The sequence below is a fragment of the Helianthus annuus genome, chromosome 1 (genome assembly GCF_002127325.2).
Source record: "Helianthus annuus cultivar XRQ/B chromosome 1, HanXRQr2.0-SUNRISE, whole genome shotgun sequence".
NCBI classification, from domain to species: Eukaryota; Viridiplantae; Streptophyta; class Magnoliopsida; order Asterales; family Asteraceae; genus Helianthus; species Helianthus annuus.
Genome location: NC_035433.2, coordinates 128,263,304 through 128,282,926, shown reverse-complemented (window position 1 = coordinate 128,282,926; position 19,623 = coordinate 128,263,304). Strand labels below are relative to the sequence as shown.

The 19,623-nt window shown below is 39.4% G+C and overlaps 1 protein-coding gene across 1 annotated transcript; it reads left to right on the top strand.

The window, feature by feature from the left end:
- The first annotated feature begins 16,398 nt into the window (after positions 1–16,398).
- Positions 16,399–18,206, top strand: LOC110877398 (glycine-rich protein 23). The gene has a single exon (XM_022125535.2). The coding sequence runs from the start codon at positions 16,942–16,944 to the stop codon at positions 18,055–18,057; it is 1,116 nt and encodes a 371-aa protein (XP_021981227.1). The 5' UTR covers positions 16,399–16,941; the 3' UTR covers positions 18,058–18,206.
- Positions 18,207–19,623: the final 1,417 nt, after the last annotated feature.

Here is a 19,623-nt window from a genome sequence, read left to right as displayed (position 1 = left end):
AATTATCGATACGGATTTATCGATACCAATGACTGCGGGTTGACTGCTCAAGGCAGTTCGCGATACATGATCACCACTGTAATCTATGCAAGTAATTGTTCTTAACAACCCCCGCATGAGCGGGTGCTGAGTCCAAACTATAGTACTATCGTCGTTAAGGCAGGTAGACAGCATTCCATGTGTAAACATAACAAACAAGCATTCATTAAGTCACGTAATACATGAGGTAACGGTTAGCGTTTAAAATATTGCGTAGTGTGTTCGATGTGATTTCGTATAAGTAACGTATGTAACACCCAAAAGTGCTTAAAGCAAAAAGGGATCGAGTATACTCACAGCGGTTGATGGATTGAAGGGAGCGCTTGAGAGTAAAGTTATCCTGAACAGTTCGATAGTATAACGATAAGCAACGTGTAAAACGGAAATAGGTGTCGATGGGTCGGATAGCTGGTCGATCGGACGGCAGTCCGATTGGACGGCTGATCGTGCAGTTGACAGTCCGTTCGGACAGTTGTCCGGTCGGACGGAGGTCCGATCGGACGGAGGTCCGATCGGATGGCTGTTCGAGTGGATTGTTTCTTCCTTTGAGTAGGATGTGTTTGTGTATGATGATTGTCTTTTGAAGTTTTTGTTGTAGTATTTGAAAACATTGAAGTATCTTTACCTTTCAGGTCGGTCGATCGGACGGTCGTTCGATCGGCCGGCCACCCGATCGGCTGGTACTTCAGTGAAGAACATATCCTTAGCAAGAGGTCACTCGATCGAACAGTAGTTCGATCGGGTGGCATTTCCCCGTGCATTGAACATGTTGAAAAATCGATTAAGTATTTAAGGTCAAGTATCTCATGATCCGAAGAGTAATTCGATCGAACGGCAGTCCGATCGAACAACAGTTCGTTCAATACTCAAACTTCAAATAGGTTGATCAAGTGTGGGACCCATGTGCTAGCCGATCGGCTGGCCAGTCGTTCGGCTGTCTGTCCGTTCGTTCGGCTGATTGTCCGTTCGGACAGCATTCCGATCGGACAGTGCCTTGTCCTGGTCGGTCTGCTCGTCTAACACTTGGTTGTTTTGATTGTTTGTCCTTTTATCGAGGCGTTCTGATAACGAGTTAAGCAAAAGAAACCTCGTCATTACTTGGTTCTCCTGATCGGGCTGGTCGATCGGCATGTAGCCTGATCGGTCAGTTGCCTGATTCGAGTGTCCGGTGCGACGATTTTTGATGTTTTGATTTCGATTGCGAGTGGTGCGAATGCGATAGAGTTTTCTTTTCAAATTACTTTTAACCCCAACCACTCATATCGCGTGTTGTCTCTTCTCCACTAATTATCATACTATATCTACATACAATCATCCTTGATTCGTATTCGTTTTGCGATTGTGATTCGTCTTGTGATTGAGTTCGATTGCGATTTGATCGATTACCACACATAACATAAATAAACATGCACAAGTAACACATAAGGCACACACACACGTATATTAACCACCAAAATGCGTATTTCGAGTTGCGAGCGCGATGTTGATTAGATTAGTTCGATTAGCGTTAAATTGACTTTATCGCATTGTTACTTCCTACTATTCACAGTCGTAATGCGATTCATATGGATAAATATTCGATTACTGCGATTTATCTAATTACTCCACATAATACGACTAACGTAAAATTTCAAAAAAGGCTAATTACAGTCAAAGAAGTCAAAACAGGGATTGAACGAGGAGAAACAGTTTGCAATTAGCAGTATTTTCTCCCTTTGACTTTAATCTTGACTTTGACTTTGACTTTCGAAACACTGGGTGTTACAGGGTCCCCCCCAATTGGGCTCTTTGCTCCACTGTTGAAACTGCCTCTTTGCCCCTAACGAATGCTTCGGTCCTCTGCATGGCTTCCTTCATAGTTTCCGGCATTAAGCATTCAAGTCCTCTATCAATTGTCTTGTCTTGATGCCATGTATAAACCCTGAGATTGCATGTGTTCGTCTGCACCCGCTATCTGTAGAGACTCCTCTTTGTATCGTACCATGAATGCCCTTAAGTCCTCACCTTCATTTTGTTTTATGTGATGAAGTTGTATGGGATTCTTCACATGTTTTCTGTATTGCCTAAAGTGTTGTAAAAACTTTGTTTTCAGTTCTTCAAAACTGTCGATGGAACTTGTCGGCAGGCTATTAAACCACACCCGTCCTGGCCCGGTGAGGTTTGTGTCACAACCCCCGGCCCTACCCTGGACGGGAGCCGTGAGATACAAGTGGTACTAGTGTTTATAAAAATTATCGCAGCGGAAATTTCATCAGGACCGGGTGTCAGGAAAAATTTCAGAGTTTTCAACACCGTAGTTTTCATTGCATAAACTTTGGGATGAAACTCATATTTACATAAAGGATTTTCATAGGGGTAAACCCTTTATTTTACAAAACACGTTTTATTCAGGTTACATAGCCACTTATTTAAGCTGGAGTCTTTTTCTTTTCTTTATCGTGAATTACCTGAAACGCGTTTTAAAAAGAGAATGACTCACTTTGCAGTTTTAGGGTTTTCTGTATTTGCCTCCTGGTCTAAGTCTTGGGTTCCTAATTAAACACCGAATGCAACATGTATTAGTGTATTAACCAAATTCAAACTTTAACTATAATCACGAGATCAAAACCTCAACATAATTAACAAAGTATAGCCTTATTCAGGTAGCACTTTGACATTCATTGTTTGGTTTCGGATCAATCGGACATGGCTTCATACCAGTGATTAGGGTTAGCACGCTTTCTATAGAGCAGAGTTTCAGGGTTTAGGGCTTCGGGTATTATAACAGTGATTCGATAGAGAAAGAGTATTGATTTTTCGATCGAAAAGGTGCACTGAGACTTCTCCCATAGCTGCCCTTATATAGCCCATCTAGGATCCTCCCGCGCGTCACGAGAGATCACAGGGTTAGCCATGCGTGGCGCGACAGCTACCATCTAGGGCTAGGTCAGCCTGGTCATGAGTATAGGCTTGCCACTTATCGCAAAACAGTGCCACATGGTTTGCTACTCTCCTGCGCATCTCCGGAGATGCAGGGGTATCCCCCGCGTGGCGCCTGGGATGCCTGGTTTTGGATTTCTCGTTTTTCGTGCTGGGCCTTGTCGTGCATGTCCGGGGTTTCGATTATGGTTCTTTCTAGGGTCTTTGGGAGTTGTTACATTTTGCACAAACATTTGACACCAAATGAGCATGGACCATCCATCCGGGCTACCCCATCGAACAACAATAAGTGATCCTTGGGATCTGTTGTTCAATCCTACGTCCACATGTTGGGTGGCATCTTTGTTTTGGACGGACATTCAAAGCTGGTTATGCGAGCGGTCAACTTGGTTTCGTCTATGGGCTTGTATGGTGCCGATAAATCGTCTACTTCGTTGTGTCCAATTGTCCATGATATGGTTTTATATAGGCCCACGTATGTTGTACACTAGGGTCATAGTCGACGTTGGTCCCAATTTGCATTTTTGTACTGCATTTCCCCTAGCAAAGTCGGCCAGCATAGAAGCAGGCGTGACAACTGGTAGGGTTTGGATTGTGTTTAAAATCCCTCCAACTATCCTCGCGGGGGAAGTGTGAAGTACGACTGATCGAGACCCATAATGTAGGTGTGGGGTATACAAAGACTGTTGAGTAATACTTGTGAGTGGAGACCCCATGGATGGTTCTTCAACGAAAGATAGTTGTAACCTAAGCCCCTTGGCCCATTCAGCCGTGACATACTCGTTCATCCATTGTCTCAATTGTAGGAAGTTAGTTCGAACCCCGTCAGGTGAGAACTCGATTTGTGGGGGTCCTGGAGGCCTGGTAGTCCCTGGAAGGGGGGGGTTCAGGTTGGACCATGAGTTGAGATAGATAAGTTTCCCCTTTTTTACAAGAGACAAACCGGGTCCCACAGATGGCGCCAAAATGTTAAAGTCGGGGCTTGATTCCTCGGGGAGTTGAGTCGCTTCATCCTGTCGAACGTCCTTTTCGAGCCAAGTAGTAACTGTAGAACTGGGTCCTACACACTGAACAACACTGTTAGTCTCGTCACAAGGATGGAGAGGTCCCTGTGACCCAACTCCGACATTAGAGTAAGATTTCCATGGACATAGAGAAGTACTGATTAAGTGAGTATTGTGGGTTAGCTTATGAGAAATGCACTATTTATACTAAAGTAGTATTGGTTGGGCATTTAATGTCTGTGTTTATCTTCACATATCTAGGGGTATCATCAGAGAAAGACGTTTCTGATGATTGATGTATATGTGTACTTTTTGTGCAGGCGGTTTTATCAAACCCAAAGACATCCCTTTCATCATTCGGTATGGTGGAGCCTTGAGTAAGCCGAAGGTATGTTATTTCCTCTATTGCTCTACCCATCAAAGGTATGCAACTTTCTTTTATGGTGTAGGATTGTCTGGTGTTTGTTAAGTATGTAGGGTATATTCCCGACAATGTCCAATGTTCCTTTTGCGAGTTCACAGACCTGCCAACATTAAATGCTTAACAACCTTGTACTTGTGTCGGGTTCTCAAGTCTTTGTACTTTATATTGTCAGACTCTTAGTTTAGTGATTACATACGGATGGTCTAGTATTGTTTATTTGTTACGGTAGTTATTAGGCTTTACCCTTCGGTTTACCTACGTTACATTCCTTTGGTGTTTGTCCCACTGGTTTGGCCTTCGGGCCTTGTCATTTGGTCTGATCTGGATCGTGTTCCTTTGGTATTATCGCGTTGGTTCGGCCATAGGGCTTCCTACGTTAACACCCACCTTCAATCACCACCCTATTGCCCTTGTTCGGCGGTCTTTCGGTCGAACCACCAAAGCCCCATTAAAACCACTGATTTGCCCCAAAATATAGCAACGATGATGGTCGTGTTTGATTTGTTGTTCCAAAAATGGTGGCTACCTTTGTTTTCACCCACCCTATTCGACTAAGCACAGGAATAAAAAAAAGAAAGAAAGAGAGAAGCATCAGCGGTGTTAGAGATAAAGAGAGAGCGAGTTGTTAGAGAGCGAGGAAGAGTATATAACAAATTAACGAAGAAATTCGACACAAACTAACAATACTAACTGATTTAGGAGAAGAAATTGTAAACTTGAAGTGATTTTCGCGATTTTTTTTTCGTGGGAGAGATGAAAGGATTGGAGGGAAATGGGGAAAGAGGGAAGAAATCTCGCTTTTAGCTTGTTGTTCTACGAAAAGGTAATATGGGTGACACGCGTCACCGCTAATGGTCAAGTGGTATCGCCTCAATTGATTAGGTTAAACCCCAACCATTAGATCAAGATAAGAAATGGATGGCTGGGGTTTAATCTGGGACACTTGTGTTCCGGATCAACCAATAGCGGCGACATATAGTTTGTCACCGCTATTGGGGTTGCGTCTATTACCCCGTTTTCTTGTAGTGAGGGTGAGTATTTATAATTTTTTATTTTATTTTTACTTGTTAAAAAACGTGTACATATTACTTAAAAACTTTTACATCAAATAAAAAGACCAAATAAGCCTTTAAAAAAAACTAGACGAGGTTAGCGAAGTGAATGAAATATCAAGATTTTGAAATCAAAGAAGCCAGATGCAAGAAAATAGCTTTTTGAATAAAAGTTGTAAAATAACCAAACCACATAAAATGAGAATTTACTCTTTTTAAATACTTGATGCGTGCAAGTGTGTATATGTTTTAGATGTATATTTTAAGCCATTTGTACACTTTTAGCCAAGTTTTAAATTTGTAAAACACGATATTTACTAACACTAAACACACATATGGGCAAGCGCACCCATCGTGGACGTAGTATAGTGTTGGTAAGATACCGAGGTCGTCCAAGGACACAAGAGCTTTTAGTACCGGTTTATTCTCAACGTCTAACCAAATCAAAATGTTAGAAAAGATTTTTAAACTAAGAAAATAAAACTAACTAAATGCTGAAAAATAAAAATAAAAATAAAAACAGATAGACAAGATAAATCACTTGGATCCGACTCGTGTATTAGTATAACCTTCGATTATTTTCGCACTTTTGCACTTGTTTAAGAGATTATCTTAGTTATTGTAGTAGACCCCTCTTTAGAAGGCGACGTTACCCTTAACCCAGTAGTTTGAGTCAGCAATGATACAATCCTAAAGGGTCGGATTATTGAAAGATAATGAATTAAGTTATTAATGCAAATTATGGTAGGCCCCTCTTTTGGAGGTGACGTTACCCTCGACTAAGTAGTCTGAGTCAGCAGAGATACAGTCCTAAATAGCCGGGTTATAGTATTAATAGTAGTTAACTTATGAGGGGGTCAAAGAGTTTGGATCCCCGCCATCCAATACCTTTGGGTATTGAAGGAGATCCTACTAAATTTGATCGCAACGGGTTTTAGGCCGACTCGGGTTTTGGATCGCAACGGGTGTCAAAGAGTTTGGATCCCCGCCATCCAAAACCCGACACAGTTATGTCTATGTAACTCTTTTATCACTTCAATTATCTATACACGGGTTTTGGATCGCAACGGGTTTTAGGCCGACTCGGGTTTTGGATCGCAACGGGTTTTAGGCCGACACGGGTATTGGATCGCAACGGGTTTTAGGCCGACACAAGTTATATTCTGGTAAACTTATAGGCTGTTTAGAGCTGACTCTGGCTGAAATATTGCCAGAATCCAGCAGAAAACTTGCTGGAATTTTAAAATTTTGCCAGAACTGCGCATGGACTGCTATGATGTGCTTTTCGGGCGACTCACCTCACCTTAGTGCAAAATGCGAGCGCTTTAAATAGAAATACTTTCTTGTATAATTATATAAAGCTAATTTATTGATTGTTTTATGCGCCCGACACAGGAAACTTACAATAAATATGTTGTCGACATATGGAGAGGATACCAGCTTGATCCGGAAATTGACATGGAATTGTTGTCGCAAACTGTTAGAGGCAAAAAAAGGGTAAAATGTATGGGATCGACACTATCGCTGACTCGAGTGTCGTGATGATAGGTGCACAAGAGAGAAGTGACAACGATAAGGTATGTATTAACTCTTTTAGTAGAAAAAGTCTATTTTCGTGTGATAAAGATTATTAATGGGTAGTTTAAATGAATTAGTTTATACCGAGTTAGTTTATTTCTAATGCTCATAACTATGGGTGTAATAGCTTTTATTAGGTTATATTTAGTTATAAGATGTTATAATGTGTGATAACTTATTAGATATCATAATGGATATTAATGAGTTATTTTTGCTTTTTATGTTATAGGTGGAACGGTTGAAGGAAAAAATAGCGGAGTTGGAACAAGATAAGATATTCAGTTCTATGTATTTTTTTGTTCTTTCGAATCGGATCCAATTAGGGATTAAATTTAGTCTTGACTGTTTTTTATACAAAGAATTAGGGATTGATTTTCAGTCTCTCATTATTTGGCACAAACTCTATCATTTTAAGGAAAGTACCGGCTGCTAAAAAGCAGTCTCGAATATCTTGTAAGGGACCTTATTGAGAACCAATATTTAGTCCCCAAAGTGTTTTGTATATGACGGGATTAAGGACTAATCTTCACTCTCTAATGATTGATGCGTATTCTACATTTTGAGGTTAGATTCTAGAGACTGAAATTTAGTGTATGTTTGGTATGGGGTAATGGAATGGACGAGGGAATGGTGTGACAACCCGAGATTTCAAAGTCTTTCCTCTACGCATTACTTGTTTCACCACTATGTTTTCATAATTCGTTTTGCCTTGTAACATGTGCATGTTTGATAAATGGTTAATGTATTGTCATATTTGGTTGTTTATTGAAAGCTTAAGACTAGTTTATGCTTCATAACGTTATAACTAAGATTCTTCATCATCACTATACTCGACGAAGTTTAGATCCTTCGTCATCACCAAGCTTGACGAAGTCTCGGTCCTTCGTCACTACCATACATGACGAAGTTTAGTTCTTCGTCGATGGTGATTCTTCGCCGAAAGGGTTCCCAGCCCAAACAACTTCAAGCCCAGCCCACTAGTGAGTATATACATTGCGTGTATAGCTGACATATGATCATAACTCACGCACAAGACTCAACCCTAGTTGTTCCCTAAGGAAACGACGACTGGAGATTCAGTCGAGGTGCTACCTACATCGCTTGTGTCTTCCCTTTTGAAGCCTCGTCACTCATCTATTCTAACAATTAACTCTACCAATTGTCGGTTAGTAGAACTATCCCTATTTCGATCGTTCCTAATTATGTGTGATTGTTATTTGATTCGCATTAGTGATCATAAGTGTGTATGGTCAGGATTTGATAAGTCTGATAACTCATGAATTGTAATAAACAGTAGTTTGCATGAAAGTTTAGGGATTCCTTCATTAACTGTGGTGTATCAGAACTATGTATCTGGCCACGCATATACTAGGGAAACGTCGGACTTGGATCATAACATTGTTATTTGTGAATTTGTGATATTAAGAATCCAAGGATACGTGTGTGTGTAGTTGATCTGTTTTGAGTGAAACTATGTGAGTCAACTGTTGTCCTGAGAATAAACTAAGGATCTAAGTTTTGGGAATTCATGATGTGGTATTGATTTATGCGTTTTGGCCATAGTGATGATGAAATTGTAAGAGCATGAACAATAACTGTTAAATCATAATGTTTAATCTGTTTCAGAAAATAGTAAACGTGTTTGCTGAAATCACGGATATTTGTTATTGGGGGAAAAAGGAAATCATGTCGACGAAGGATTGTTTCTTCGTCGCCCAGCCTGTGACGAACCATGAAGATACTTCGTCGCGATCACTCTTGACGAAGAATGGATTCTTCACCAAGAGGGTTCGTCGCCCTGAAGGTTCGTCGTCAGGAAGGAATCTCACAAATAGAACTGTGGTTTAGATATGTTTATGACTGAGTAAATTCTAATTGCTGCCTGTTAGTAATTGTTATGTGAAATGCAATATGTGAAAATACATGTACTGTTAAGTGATTAATTTGAATGCAAAACCCATACACTTGTTATGAGACTTTACGACAAACGTTATGGATCAATAGGTTGCATGATTAATGGTTACTACTTGTGTAAGGACATGCGTCCTACCTGTTTGCTATGTGTGTAACTTGTACGATGGATACGTGATATATGTGAACGGTAATACTGACTATTCTTGGTAACCACGGTAGGGTATGGTTTACCAACTTGGAATGGGTAATGTAACACACCGAGCAAATCTAAGGTGAGTTCACTTCTCTTGAGCATGCGTCCCGGTGGGTGGGACAGTCAAATGGGTATTCCTGAGAGGAATAAGTCTTTGGGTAAATCAGTGGGTATTCCTGAGAGGAATAAGTCTTTTGGGTAAAAACTGGAATGTTGGATAATACACTCAATTCCTATCACCATTAAGTCCCATATTGTTTGTTACCTGAGAGGTAATGGGGTATTAGTTGATAGTGCTATCTAGGTTTGACACCCTCACCCCGTACCTGAGAGGACGGGTGTGAACTAATTACCCAGTCATGCCCAATGCTTTGATAGGGGCATTGGGGAAAGGGCAAAATAATCTGGAGCCATCTTGTACGGTATCGAGTTATTATCAACATTACTTTCGGAATTGTTATTAAACTAGATTAAACACTTGGTACTCAAACATTTTCATAAAACCGTGAACTCACCAGCGTTGTCTGATACACTTATGTGCATGCTCGCAGGTTATAGGTATGTGTGGATGGGGAACTTGCTTTCTGGGATGCTGAAGTGGTCATGGGTCGAGACACATGGAATCTTGAAACAAGACTAGTTGGTTACATACACTTGGGTTTGATAAAACTTTGTATTATGCTTCCGCTGAACACAACGTGTTGTAAATAATGTTTTGTAACACCTTATCTTATTAAATGAAAGCTTTATTTAAAATCTTGTATGAGTTCAATGTGATTGGTGGCTAGATCCTGGTACGCCACACGCCTCGCGGGGGTTTCCGCTTAGGGTATTTTTGGGGGTGTGACAAATGGAATGGACGAGGTAATGGAATGGATGACGACATGGAATGGATCATTACCATTCCATGTTTTGTTTGGTTACCATGTGGGAATAGAATGAATTATTATTGTGTATTGTTTGGTAGGTAAGAAAAACGATGGAATAAAATATGTCGTGAGTGGTGGTGGTCGGTGGTAGTGATTATGGGTTGTTATAGGTGGCGGTAGTGGGTGGTGGCGACAGTGGTGATGAGTGGCAGTGGAGGTGGCGACGGTGGGTGGCTGTGATGGGGGTGGTGGCAGCGGTCGCCGTCGGTGGTGGTTGGTGGCGACGAGGTGGTAGTGGGTGGCAACGACAGTGGTGGTGGTTGGTGGTGGCGACGATGGTTGTGGCGTAAACAGTGGTGGTAGGCGGCGGCAGCGAGTGGCGTTAGCGGTGATGGTGGTTGGTGGCGGCGGTGGGTGGCAACGGTGGCGGGTGGTGGTGGCGGCGGCGGTGGTCGGGGTGGCAGTGACAGGTTGCGGGTGGAGGCGTCGGTGGTGGGTAGTGGCGAAGGTGGTGGGTTGTGGTGTTGTTGATGAATGGTGTAAGAGAGGATGGAATGAAAAAAACATAGGGTGAATGAAATGATTTTAAGGGGAATGGAATACCTTATGTAATGAGTGATTCCATTCCATTGGCCAACTAAACACATTTTTCTTCATTCCCTCGTAATTATCCATTCCATTCCGCATCTCATTCTTGCATATCAAACATTACCTTAGTCTTCGTAGCTGTAAGACTGTGGGGAGTGGAGGGGCTTGTGTTGGGGGCATTGCTCGACATGTGGCGAGGGTGATATCCACAAGCTTATGGTGAAAAATGAGGGGTGTGGTGTGGCGTGGCCAGCCATGTAATTTTTTTTTAATTAAAGTAGCCAACCAAAACCAGCTATATTAAACCAACCAAAGCCAACTAAGTTACCATGTCCCCCGCCCCACGCCAGGCTGAATACCCACGCCACAGGGGCACCGCCCTAACCAACGCCAACCCGAAGTGGAGCAGCTGGCGTTCAAGGGCATCCCCGCCCATCCAACGTCCACACTCCCCGTAGTCTAAAGAGACTGCATATAGAAAACACTTTAAAATTTAGCGATCAAATTGTAAGGATTTTAAATTTTTTGAGAATGTGAAATTTAAAATTTAGCGATCAAATTATAAGGATTTTAAATTTTTTGAGAGTGTGAAATTTTATGTTAAAATAACTCCCTCCCAATTTAATTCCCGCTCCTTCCTATTCCTCTCCTAAATTTAAATTAACTTCCCCCCAAATCTGCTCAGTTATCCCAAACCCTATCAATCTTCATTGTTTGCCCTCCATGCCTTCAGCGATTGCAGGATGATGATTTCTCTAAAGCCAACACTACGAGAGTGGCAGGTTTTAAACAGTGCTTCAATTAGAAGCAACTAGTGATTTTAATTTAGGCTAACAGGTTGCGCACCGTGAATGTAGGAACATCAAAAAACCTTATCAGCACACTACCCCGTCGCATTGCCCTTCACAACCATCATCAATGCCGGAAAACCGATCCAACTTCGTGTTCAGCATCTCTGCCGGTTACCGTGGAGCAACATATCGAGTTGTATCGGAGCACTGAGTCAGGTATCATGCGTTTTAGGGCTTTTTAAGGTCTGTTCATCTTATTGGATAATCTATATATGTATATATCTAGGGCTAATTGTTGTGTTTTTATTCCAAATTTGTTTTATTGTTTTGAATTTTACATAATATGTTATTTGATTTTGTTTGATCTAATATCATATTTATGTTTGGAATTTGGAAGAGAATCATGTAAATGGAACACTAGAAGTACACACAAGAAAGTACTTATTTGTAAAAGATGCAGGTTGAGTTGGATGTAAGGCATTAAACCATCATGGGTCAAATGTGCTCAATTTATCATACATTGGTTGATTTTGCAACCTCTATGTATGTATTAGAAGTTGTTTTTTTTTTCTTTTATATTATGAAAAAGAGAAAACTGCATTATTCTTCCAATCCGGTGGTTAATATTGTTTACTATGTCCAACTATAAAAAAACAAAGAAAAAGGAAGCTCCATTTATAGTAACTAAATGTAAAAGTTGATTGCATTTTGATTGTGCTTCAGACCGTGGGGTTTGGTGGGACGGGGGTTTGGGGCATGAGTTGACACGTAGACTTTGAGGGGCACCGCTGGTCAGTTGCATGTTGGGTCGGTATGGCGGAGCGTGGCTAGCCCGCGTGTGTTATATTTTTTTTTCAATTATTATAAAAATACACACAAAATTAAAAAAAAAAGCCTAAAATTATTATTAACCTTTCCTAAAAATTACAAAATCCTACAGCCATCTATAGCCTAGCCAACCCAGCCAATGAGAGCCGGCCACGGGAGACTGCTAGGCCTGCCCCATGCCTGTGCTGAAACCCCCACCCAAGGGGCCACGCCGAAACCCAAGCCCACCCGGGGTGGTGACTTAGGCGTTCGTATCCAACCCACGCCCAAACCCCCGCCCCATACCCCATAGTCTCAACATGCGTTAGCTATTGACCAGTCCACTTGTATTTGCCTCTCTAAACGACTAAATTCAGGTACTAGCTGTATCCACATTTCACAAGTTATTTTATGTGGATAACTGATTGACTTCATGTTATATAACCCTTTTTTTTACTTTTTATTCAAATATGTTTACATTTTAGTATATTTACACCAACTGAACTGATTGCCAAATTACGAATAGATTGATTTACGGAATTCAAAATTTCCAATCGGATGGTGGAGACGATCATGGTGGTACACGGGAGATCTGTTGGTGGCAAGGAAAAGAGGCGGCGTAGGTTAGCCGATTTATTCAATCAATGGATGATTTATAATTTTCTAATTAAAAATCTTTCATTTCATAATATAAGTTTATTATAATTCATATATGTATTTATTAGATTGAAGAGTTGTAGCAAAAGAAAATGCAGACAAAGCAGACAAATAGTGTGCATCTTTTGGAGTGTGAGTAGCATTACTATTGTTGTGATTCACTTTTAGGCTCAACGTTTACTTGACATTCATCTTTATCAGGAGTGCAGACGAGCCAAGCCAAGCCTGAGCTTGATTAGGCTTGAGCTCGGCTGTTGGATAGCTTTTCAAGCTTCAGCGTGGCTCGGACCTGGCAATATTATTATTACTAACTAGTTTATAATAATTATTATTGTTTTCTATTATTTTTTTTCCTTTTTGACTCAATAAACGCAATTATTCTGACCTGTTTTAATTGACTTGTTTTTGCCAAACACCCCCCCCCCCCCAAATGAAAAATATTGGATCTGCGTGTTGGATATGAATCTGGGATCCTTCACTTGTTTAGTTTGAAACTGGGATCCCTCACAGGTGATTTTTGCAGCTTTTTCATTATATATGCCTTCTAGTATTAGGTTTTTTTGGGGGTAAATGGGAAGGTGCACTAGCAAACCTGTGTCTTTTAGGCTTGTAATGTATTGATGAGACATGATATTAGGAGTCTTGACTTGTTTTTATTTGATATTCTAGAATTCTTGTTGCTTGAGAAGGAAAAGATTGAAATGATAGATACATGGGTGAGTTAGATTTTGATTATTATAAAGGACTTTTCCTTGGACACTGACCAATGTAAGTTTTATTTAGAAATGTTTTTTCATTGTCTTTAAGTAATTACCTGTGGATCAAATGCAGTGCAACCAGCAACCAGGTTCATGAGAATGCGGTTATATGGTGATCAAACATATGCGGGAGTTTGTTGAGAGAATTCAACATGACTTTATTAATATCGTAGGTCTTTTCCATATGTTTAAAATATCAAAATTTTAATTTATTTGTATACATTTAGATACTTTGTTTGTTTTCAGTTATGGAATGCAAAAGAGAAGACCACACATGAGAAAATTGAAATTATGATCGTCCACTTATTGGAGCATTGGATTAAGGTGTTCGGTGTTTGAGGGCCGGATATGAACTTCGTAAATGCGTTTCAAGGTTAGCTTGAATTTTACCATTTAATGATCATTTACGTCTAATAGGTCAACTAAAAACTTGCTTATATATGAGTATGTAGTATAAAGATATGTATATATGTGTATGTAGCATAATATATATACAGTTCAACCGAACCAAGACATTTGTAACTCATTAACTTTGATTATCACATGAGACATGTATATCTTTGTATGTGATGAATGTTTTTATTTTTGCATGGTTTGATACATACTTATTGTATAGTTTTTTATTAATGATTTGGTAGATATATTGGTCGATGGTAGTATTCTCGGACTTCTAGGTCATGGATTTGGATCTTCATGTTTTATGTGCATATGTAGGGTTAGATTTGGAACATGTCCTATGACCTATGTGTATGCATGTATAGTTTGTTATTAATGATTTGGTAGATATATTGGTCAATTGTAGTATTCTCGGACTTCTAGGTCATGGATTTGGATCTTCATGTTTTATGTGCATATGTAGGGTTAGATTTGGAACATGTCCTATGACCTATGTGTATTTTAACATTTGAATTTAACGATTGGATTTTATACATATGTACACTTATGTATGCATTTTAAGCTTCATTTTATTAATGTAACGTTATGTTTTGTTAGGCAATTTCTAAGGTTTTTGGTTGCAAGTATGAATTGAAGACATTGGGTTTGGGTTGCAAGTATGAAGACATCAGCTCAGGGAGTCATTGTATATCGTATTCATCTTTAAAGATATATGTATTTGTGTTACTTTGAAACTTTTCTAATTGTGTGTTACTTTGAAACCTTTGTAATTTATATTGGTTTTAATTTAGTTTTGTTTTTTGTATATTTTTTTTTCAATTTTGGATAATTTGATTATAATGAGAATTTATTGAGAATTTTTAATAAATTTCGTAGGATGATCTATAAAAATTACTTTTTTTAGTTCAAACACCAAGAGATGCGGTTCTAGAACCGCATCTCTTGTATATATTGAGAAAACAATAGTTTTTGCTTGAATTATCAAAAGATGCGGGTATAAAACCGCATCTTATAGCCAATTTACCCGCATTATTTGATCATTTTTGTACTAGTGGTAGCTAAACGATAGCGACTTCATAGTTAAATTTTGTAGCAAAGACAATGCAAATTATCATAGCCAACCCGTTCGTAGCTAAAAATAACCATAGCTAAAAGTATTCGTAGCTAAAATTTTCCGTAGCTACAAGTATCCGTAGCTAAAAACAACCGTAGCTAAAAACATCCGTAGCTAAAAATCCATAGCGAAATTTCGTAGCAACCTTTTTCATAGCAAACTCGTGGCTAAAATACCGACGGCATTTTTTGTAGCTAAATTCGTCGCAAACATAATTTCCGTAGCTAAAGTTTGTAGCAAATAAATTCGCGACGGGACTTGTAGCTACGAACCAAATCCGTAGCAAATTCGTAGCAAAAAGGGTGTTTGCTACGGATTTGGCCGTAGCAAATGCCTATTTATGTAGTAGTGCTTGCTAGTTTGATAATAAAATTTTTGTTGGCCGTCAAAAAAACTAACTTTAAAAAGAACCAACGGTTTTCATAAAAGCAGAAAGATTTGTAGGCCTTTTGTTTATTTTTGTGTCAAGTTGAAACAAACACAAACTTTTAATGACCGAAAGTAAAATGACAACTAACTAAAAGTCTTTGTTTTAAATGCTACACTATTTAACAAGATATATAACTTTTAATATTTCATTGAATAATAATTTGAGTAACAGTTTTGAACAGATTTTAATAAGAATGTGTTTAGTTAAGAAAATATTTTCAAGTAACTGTAAATTTTTAAAGGAATTAGAATTAGGAGGATCTGATTTAAAATAAAAGTTTTAGAAAGTCTATACATTTTTTAAAACTATAAAAGATTAAAAAAATTGTAATTAATTTAAATCATACGAAGAAGTTCAAATCGTTTATTTGTCACCACCACCTATCAGTTCTTGCCACCACTGGTGATCCTAGACACCACCAATGCCGACGTCACTGCTGGTTGTCGCAACCATCATCGCCACCACTTGCACCACCACCATCATGGTCGTCCGGCTAGCCTTAACGAAAGAAGGTAATAATGTAAGCTATGCTTGAAAATCATTAAGTCACAAAAATTATAAATACAAAAAAAAAAGCTAACTATCACTTCATTTTTTTTTTTGTTTAAGTTTGACGTCATTAACCTGTTACAAAACCAAAAGAAGTGAATAATGTAAGCTAATTTATGTATTGTGTCGTCTATTAATTAAAAACAAGAAAACCTAAACTATCCATCTACAACCATTCACGCTAGCTACTAGCTAGATCATCATAATTCATCAGCAACATTATTATTATTATTCTCTTCAATTCTCGTGACAGATTCACGTTCTTGAACAATAACCCGTAACTAAATTCGTACTTCCACAACAATAACCAGTACGTTCGACATTCAGAATTCAGATCATTCACATTATACACCACGGACAATCAAAAAAGCATATTGAAGATGAACTAAAGTTGAATTATTGAGTACGTGCACGTGGTGATCTATGTTCCATTACTGGAAAGCAGAAAAAGAAGCCAACAAACCCTACCCCATTAATATATGGAAAGCAAATCTTTGTGGACTCTTTATTGTTGTTCAGAAAGAAAACTTTAAGGTTTTTGATTGAATGAGTTGCAGCGAATTTACCCAATTACTATACTCCATCTTCTTTATGCAACAAGAACAAATAATGCATGTAGGGATGATGTTAACTGTTCGTTCTGGGTGTAAAAGATATCAGGGTAGTTGGCTTAAATTTAATGGCATTCATTGTAGATGACAGTTGTATGGGGCTTAGTTTTTGACCCACCATGTGCTTTGATGAAATGCATCAACCAGAAATAAAGTAGTTAATTTGAGCGTGACTTCGCTTTTTGTGTGTATATATAGGTATGTTATTTGCATGCATGCTTCATCGGTTATTTGATTGTTTTTGAGTGATGGGTGTGTATAGTGTACGTGGTTTCCTTGTGTTGTTTGTGGTTTTACTTGCTTTTGTTGGAGATTTGGTTTTGGGTGATTCGGTTGAGGGGGTGAAGGATGAAAAGAATTTGTTTGGGAAGCCTAAACTTGGGTTTAAAAAGGGTTTAGGTCATGGAATATATAAGAAGGGGTTTAAGCATTTGGGAAAAGGTGGTGGTGGGGGAGGTGGCATTGGTGGTGGTGGTGGTGGTTATGGCGGTGGTGGTGGAGGTGGCATTGGTGGTGGTGGAGGTTATGGCGGTGGTGGTGGATTGGGTGGAGGAGGTGGGATAGGTCACCACCATAAAGGTTTGGGAGGTGGTGGAGGTTTCGGCGGTGGCGGCGGATTGGGTGGTGGAGGTGGGATAGGTCACCACCATAAAGATTTGGGAGGTGGTGGAGGTTATGGCGGTGGTGGTGGACTAGGTGGTGGAGGCGGGATAGGTCACCACAATAAAGATTTGGGAGGTGGTGGAGGTTATGGCGGTGGTGGTGGACTGGGTGGTGGAGGTGGGATAGGTCACCACCATAAAGATTTGGGAGGTGGTGGTGGGCTAGGTCACCATAAAGGTCTAGGGGGAGGTGTTGGAGGTGGAATTGGTGGTGGTGGCGGGCTTGGTCACCATAAGGGTCTAGGAGGCGGTGTTGGAGGCGGATATGGTGGCGGTGGGGGGTTAGGTCACCATAAAGGTATAGGAGGTGGCGCAGGAGGTGGACTTGGTGGTGGAGTGGGAGGTGGAGGGTTGGGTGGAGGTGGACTTGGTGGGGGCAGCGGTGGCGGACTTGGCGGTGGAGGGGGACTTGGTGGGGGTAGCGGAGGCGGACTTGGTGGTGGAGGTGGACTTGGTGGAGGCGGCGGACTTGGTGGTGGTGGAGGTTTTGGGAGTGGTTACGGTGGTGGGTTTGGGGGTGGTTCCGGTGGGGGGTTTGGAGGTGGTGGCGGTGGTGGTTTTGGAGGAGGAGGTGGTAGCGGTGGAGGTTTCGGGGCAGGTGGAGGCTTCGGAAGTGGCGGTGGCCTTGGAGGTGGAGGTGGTGGAGGTGGCGGCGGAGGTGGTGGAATTGGTGGTGTCAATATTGGAGGAAGTCACCGTTAAAAATCTATCCATCTATTAATCCTTCCATGCATTTTTAGAGTTGTATTGTTTAATATGTTTCCCAAACAAAGGTTTGTGTTTGGATTAGTATATTAGCTTTCATGTACTTGTTACTTTGGTCAATAAAATATCCTTTTCAAGATGATCAATCTAATGCAAATATCTTTGAATGAATTACGACCATGGCTTTTGTCCAATAGATTGTCGCTAGAAATAAAGGGACAACAATGCTAAGATTACTCATGGATGGTAGTGGGTATCAGGAATCTACGTTTATGAATTATATGATCAAAATCATTTGTTGGGATTCTTATTTCGAAACTTGTTCTCAAACTCGCCAAATTGAAATATTACATACTCGACTATGAATACAACAATTTTCTATTTTTAATAGTTACAAGTTTCTAACTTATCAGGACATCTATTAGTGTGTTATTTAACTAGTGAAAGAAAAAGAAAAGTATGTGAATAACCTTGGGTGCTAGATTGGTAGTGTTCACGGGTCAACTCATGAAGCTTAATATGAACCGGGACGCTCACGAATCATATCATTCACATGAACACGAACATACCATCCATATTTATAGGTTGACATGGTCCACATGGACAGATTCATTTATTCAAGAATTTTCTTTTCTTTTCTTTTTTTTCATATTATTACTCGAAAACTACAAATTTACAAAACAAAATATAAATGTATAACAATAATTAGGCTCAAGATATAAAACTTACGGCCATTTCTCTCTTATACACAACATTTTAAGTTATAACATAAAACATGTTTTAACTAAATGTGTGTATTGCTTCGACATAAAACTCATCCAAACCTATTTAGACTAAACTTAAACCACTAACTTGTTTCAAAAATTCACTTCTTATGAATAATAGATTCAATAATAATTAATTAAATGCATCTGGTATTTGCGATACCTTCATCTGACTGGTCCACCTTATCTCATTGATCATTATGCTCAAAACTTACGGGATATCTCCACCATTTTATATAAACTTACAATTTAAACTCTGCATTTTGATATGTTTTTTTCTAATATTTTGACCAATCACACCTTGACATGTGTCATACTCATTAGCCTTTTTTTTTTCATTTATAACTCTAAAATATATTGTTTTATAAAATTATGGATATACCGTTGCGACATATCATTTTTTATCTATGTTTTGATGTAAATTGCGTTTAAAACGGAGTTATGCGTATCTACGTTTTGATTAAACTAATGTTTGTTTCTAGATTTGATTAAACCTTAAAAAATCCTGGTCTCTCCACCAACCCTCCCAATAACGACACTTACATATCTTTTAATGGTTTCATAATTAATAATCAATTAAGATGAAAAGAACAATCACAAACTAATTTCACATTTGAATCTTTAAATGTCCAGGTCCACACCTGTAATATCTTACCTATTTCCATACCCGACAAAATAATTTTTTTTTAAACGGCCGACAGAAAATTTTATTAGAAATAACAAGATGTTATGCACCACAATTACAAAAGTTCACCAAAAGAAACAAACGAACAATACGTTAACCAAACATGCTAAACCG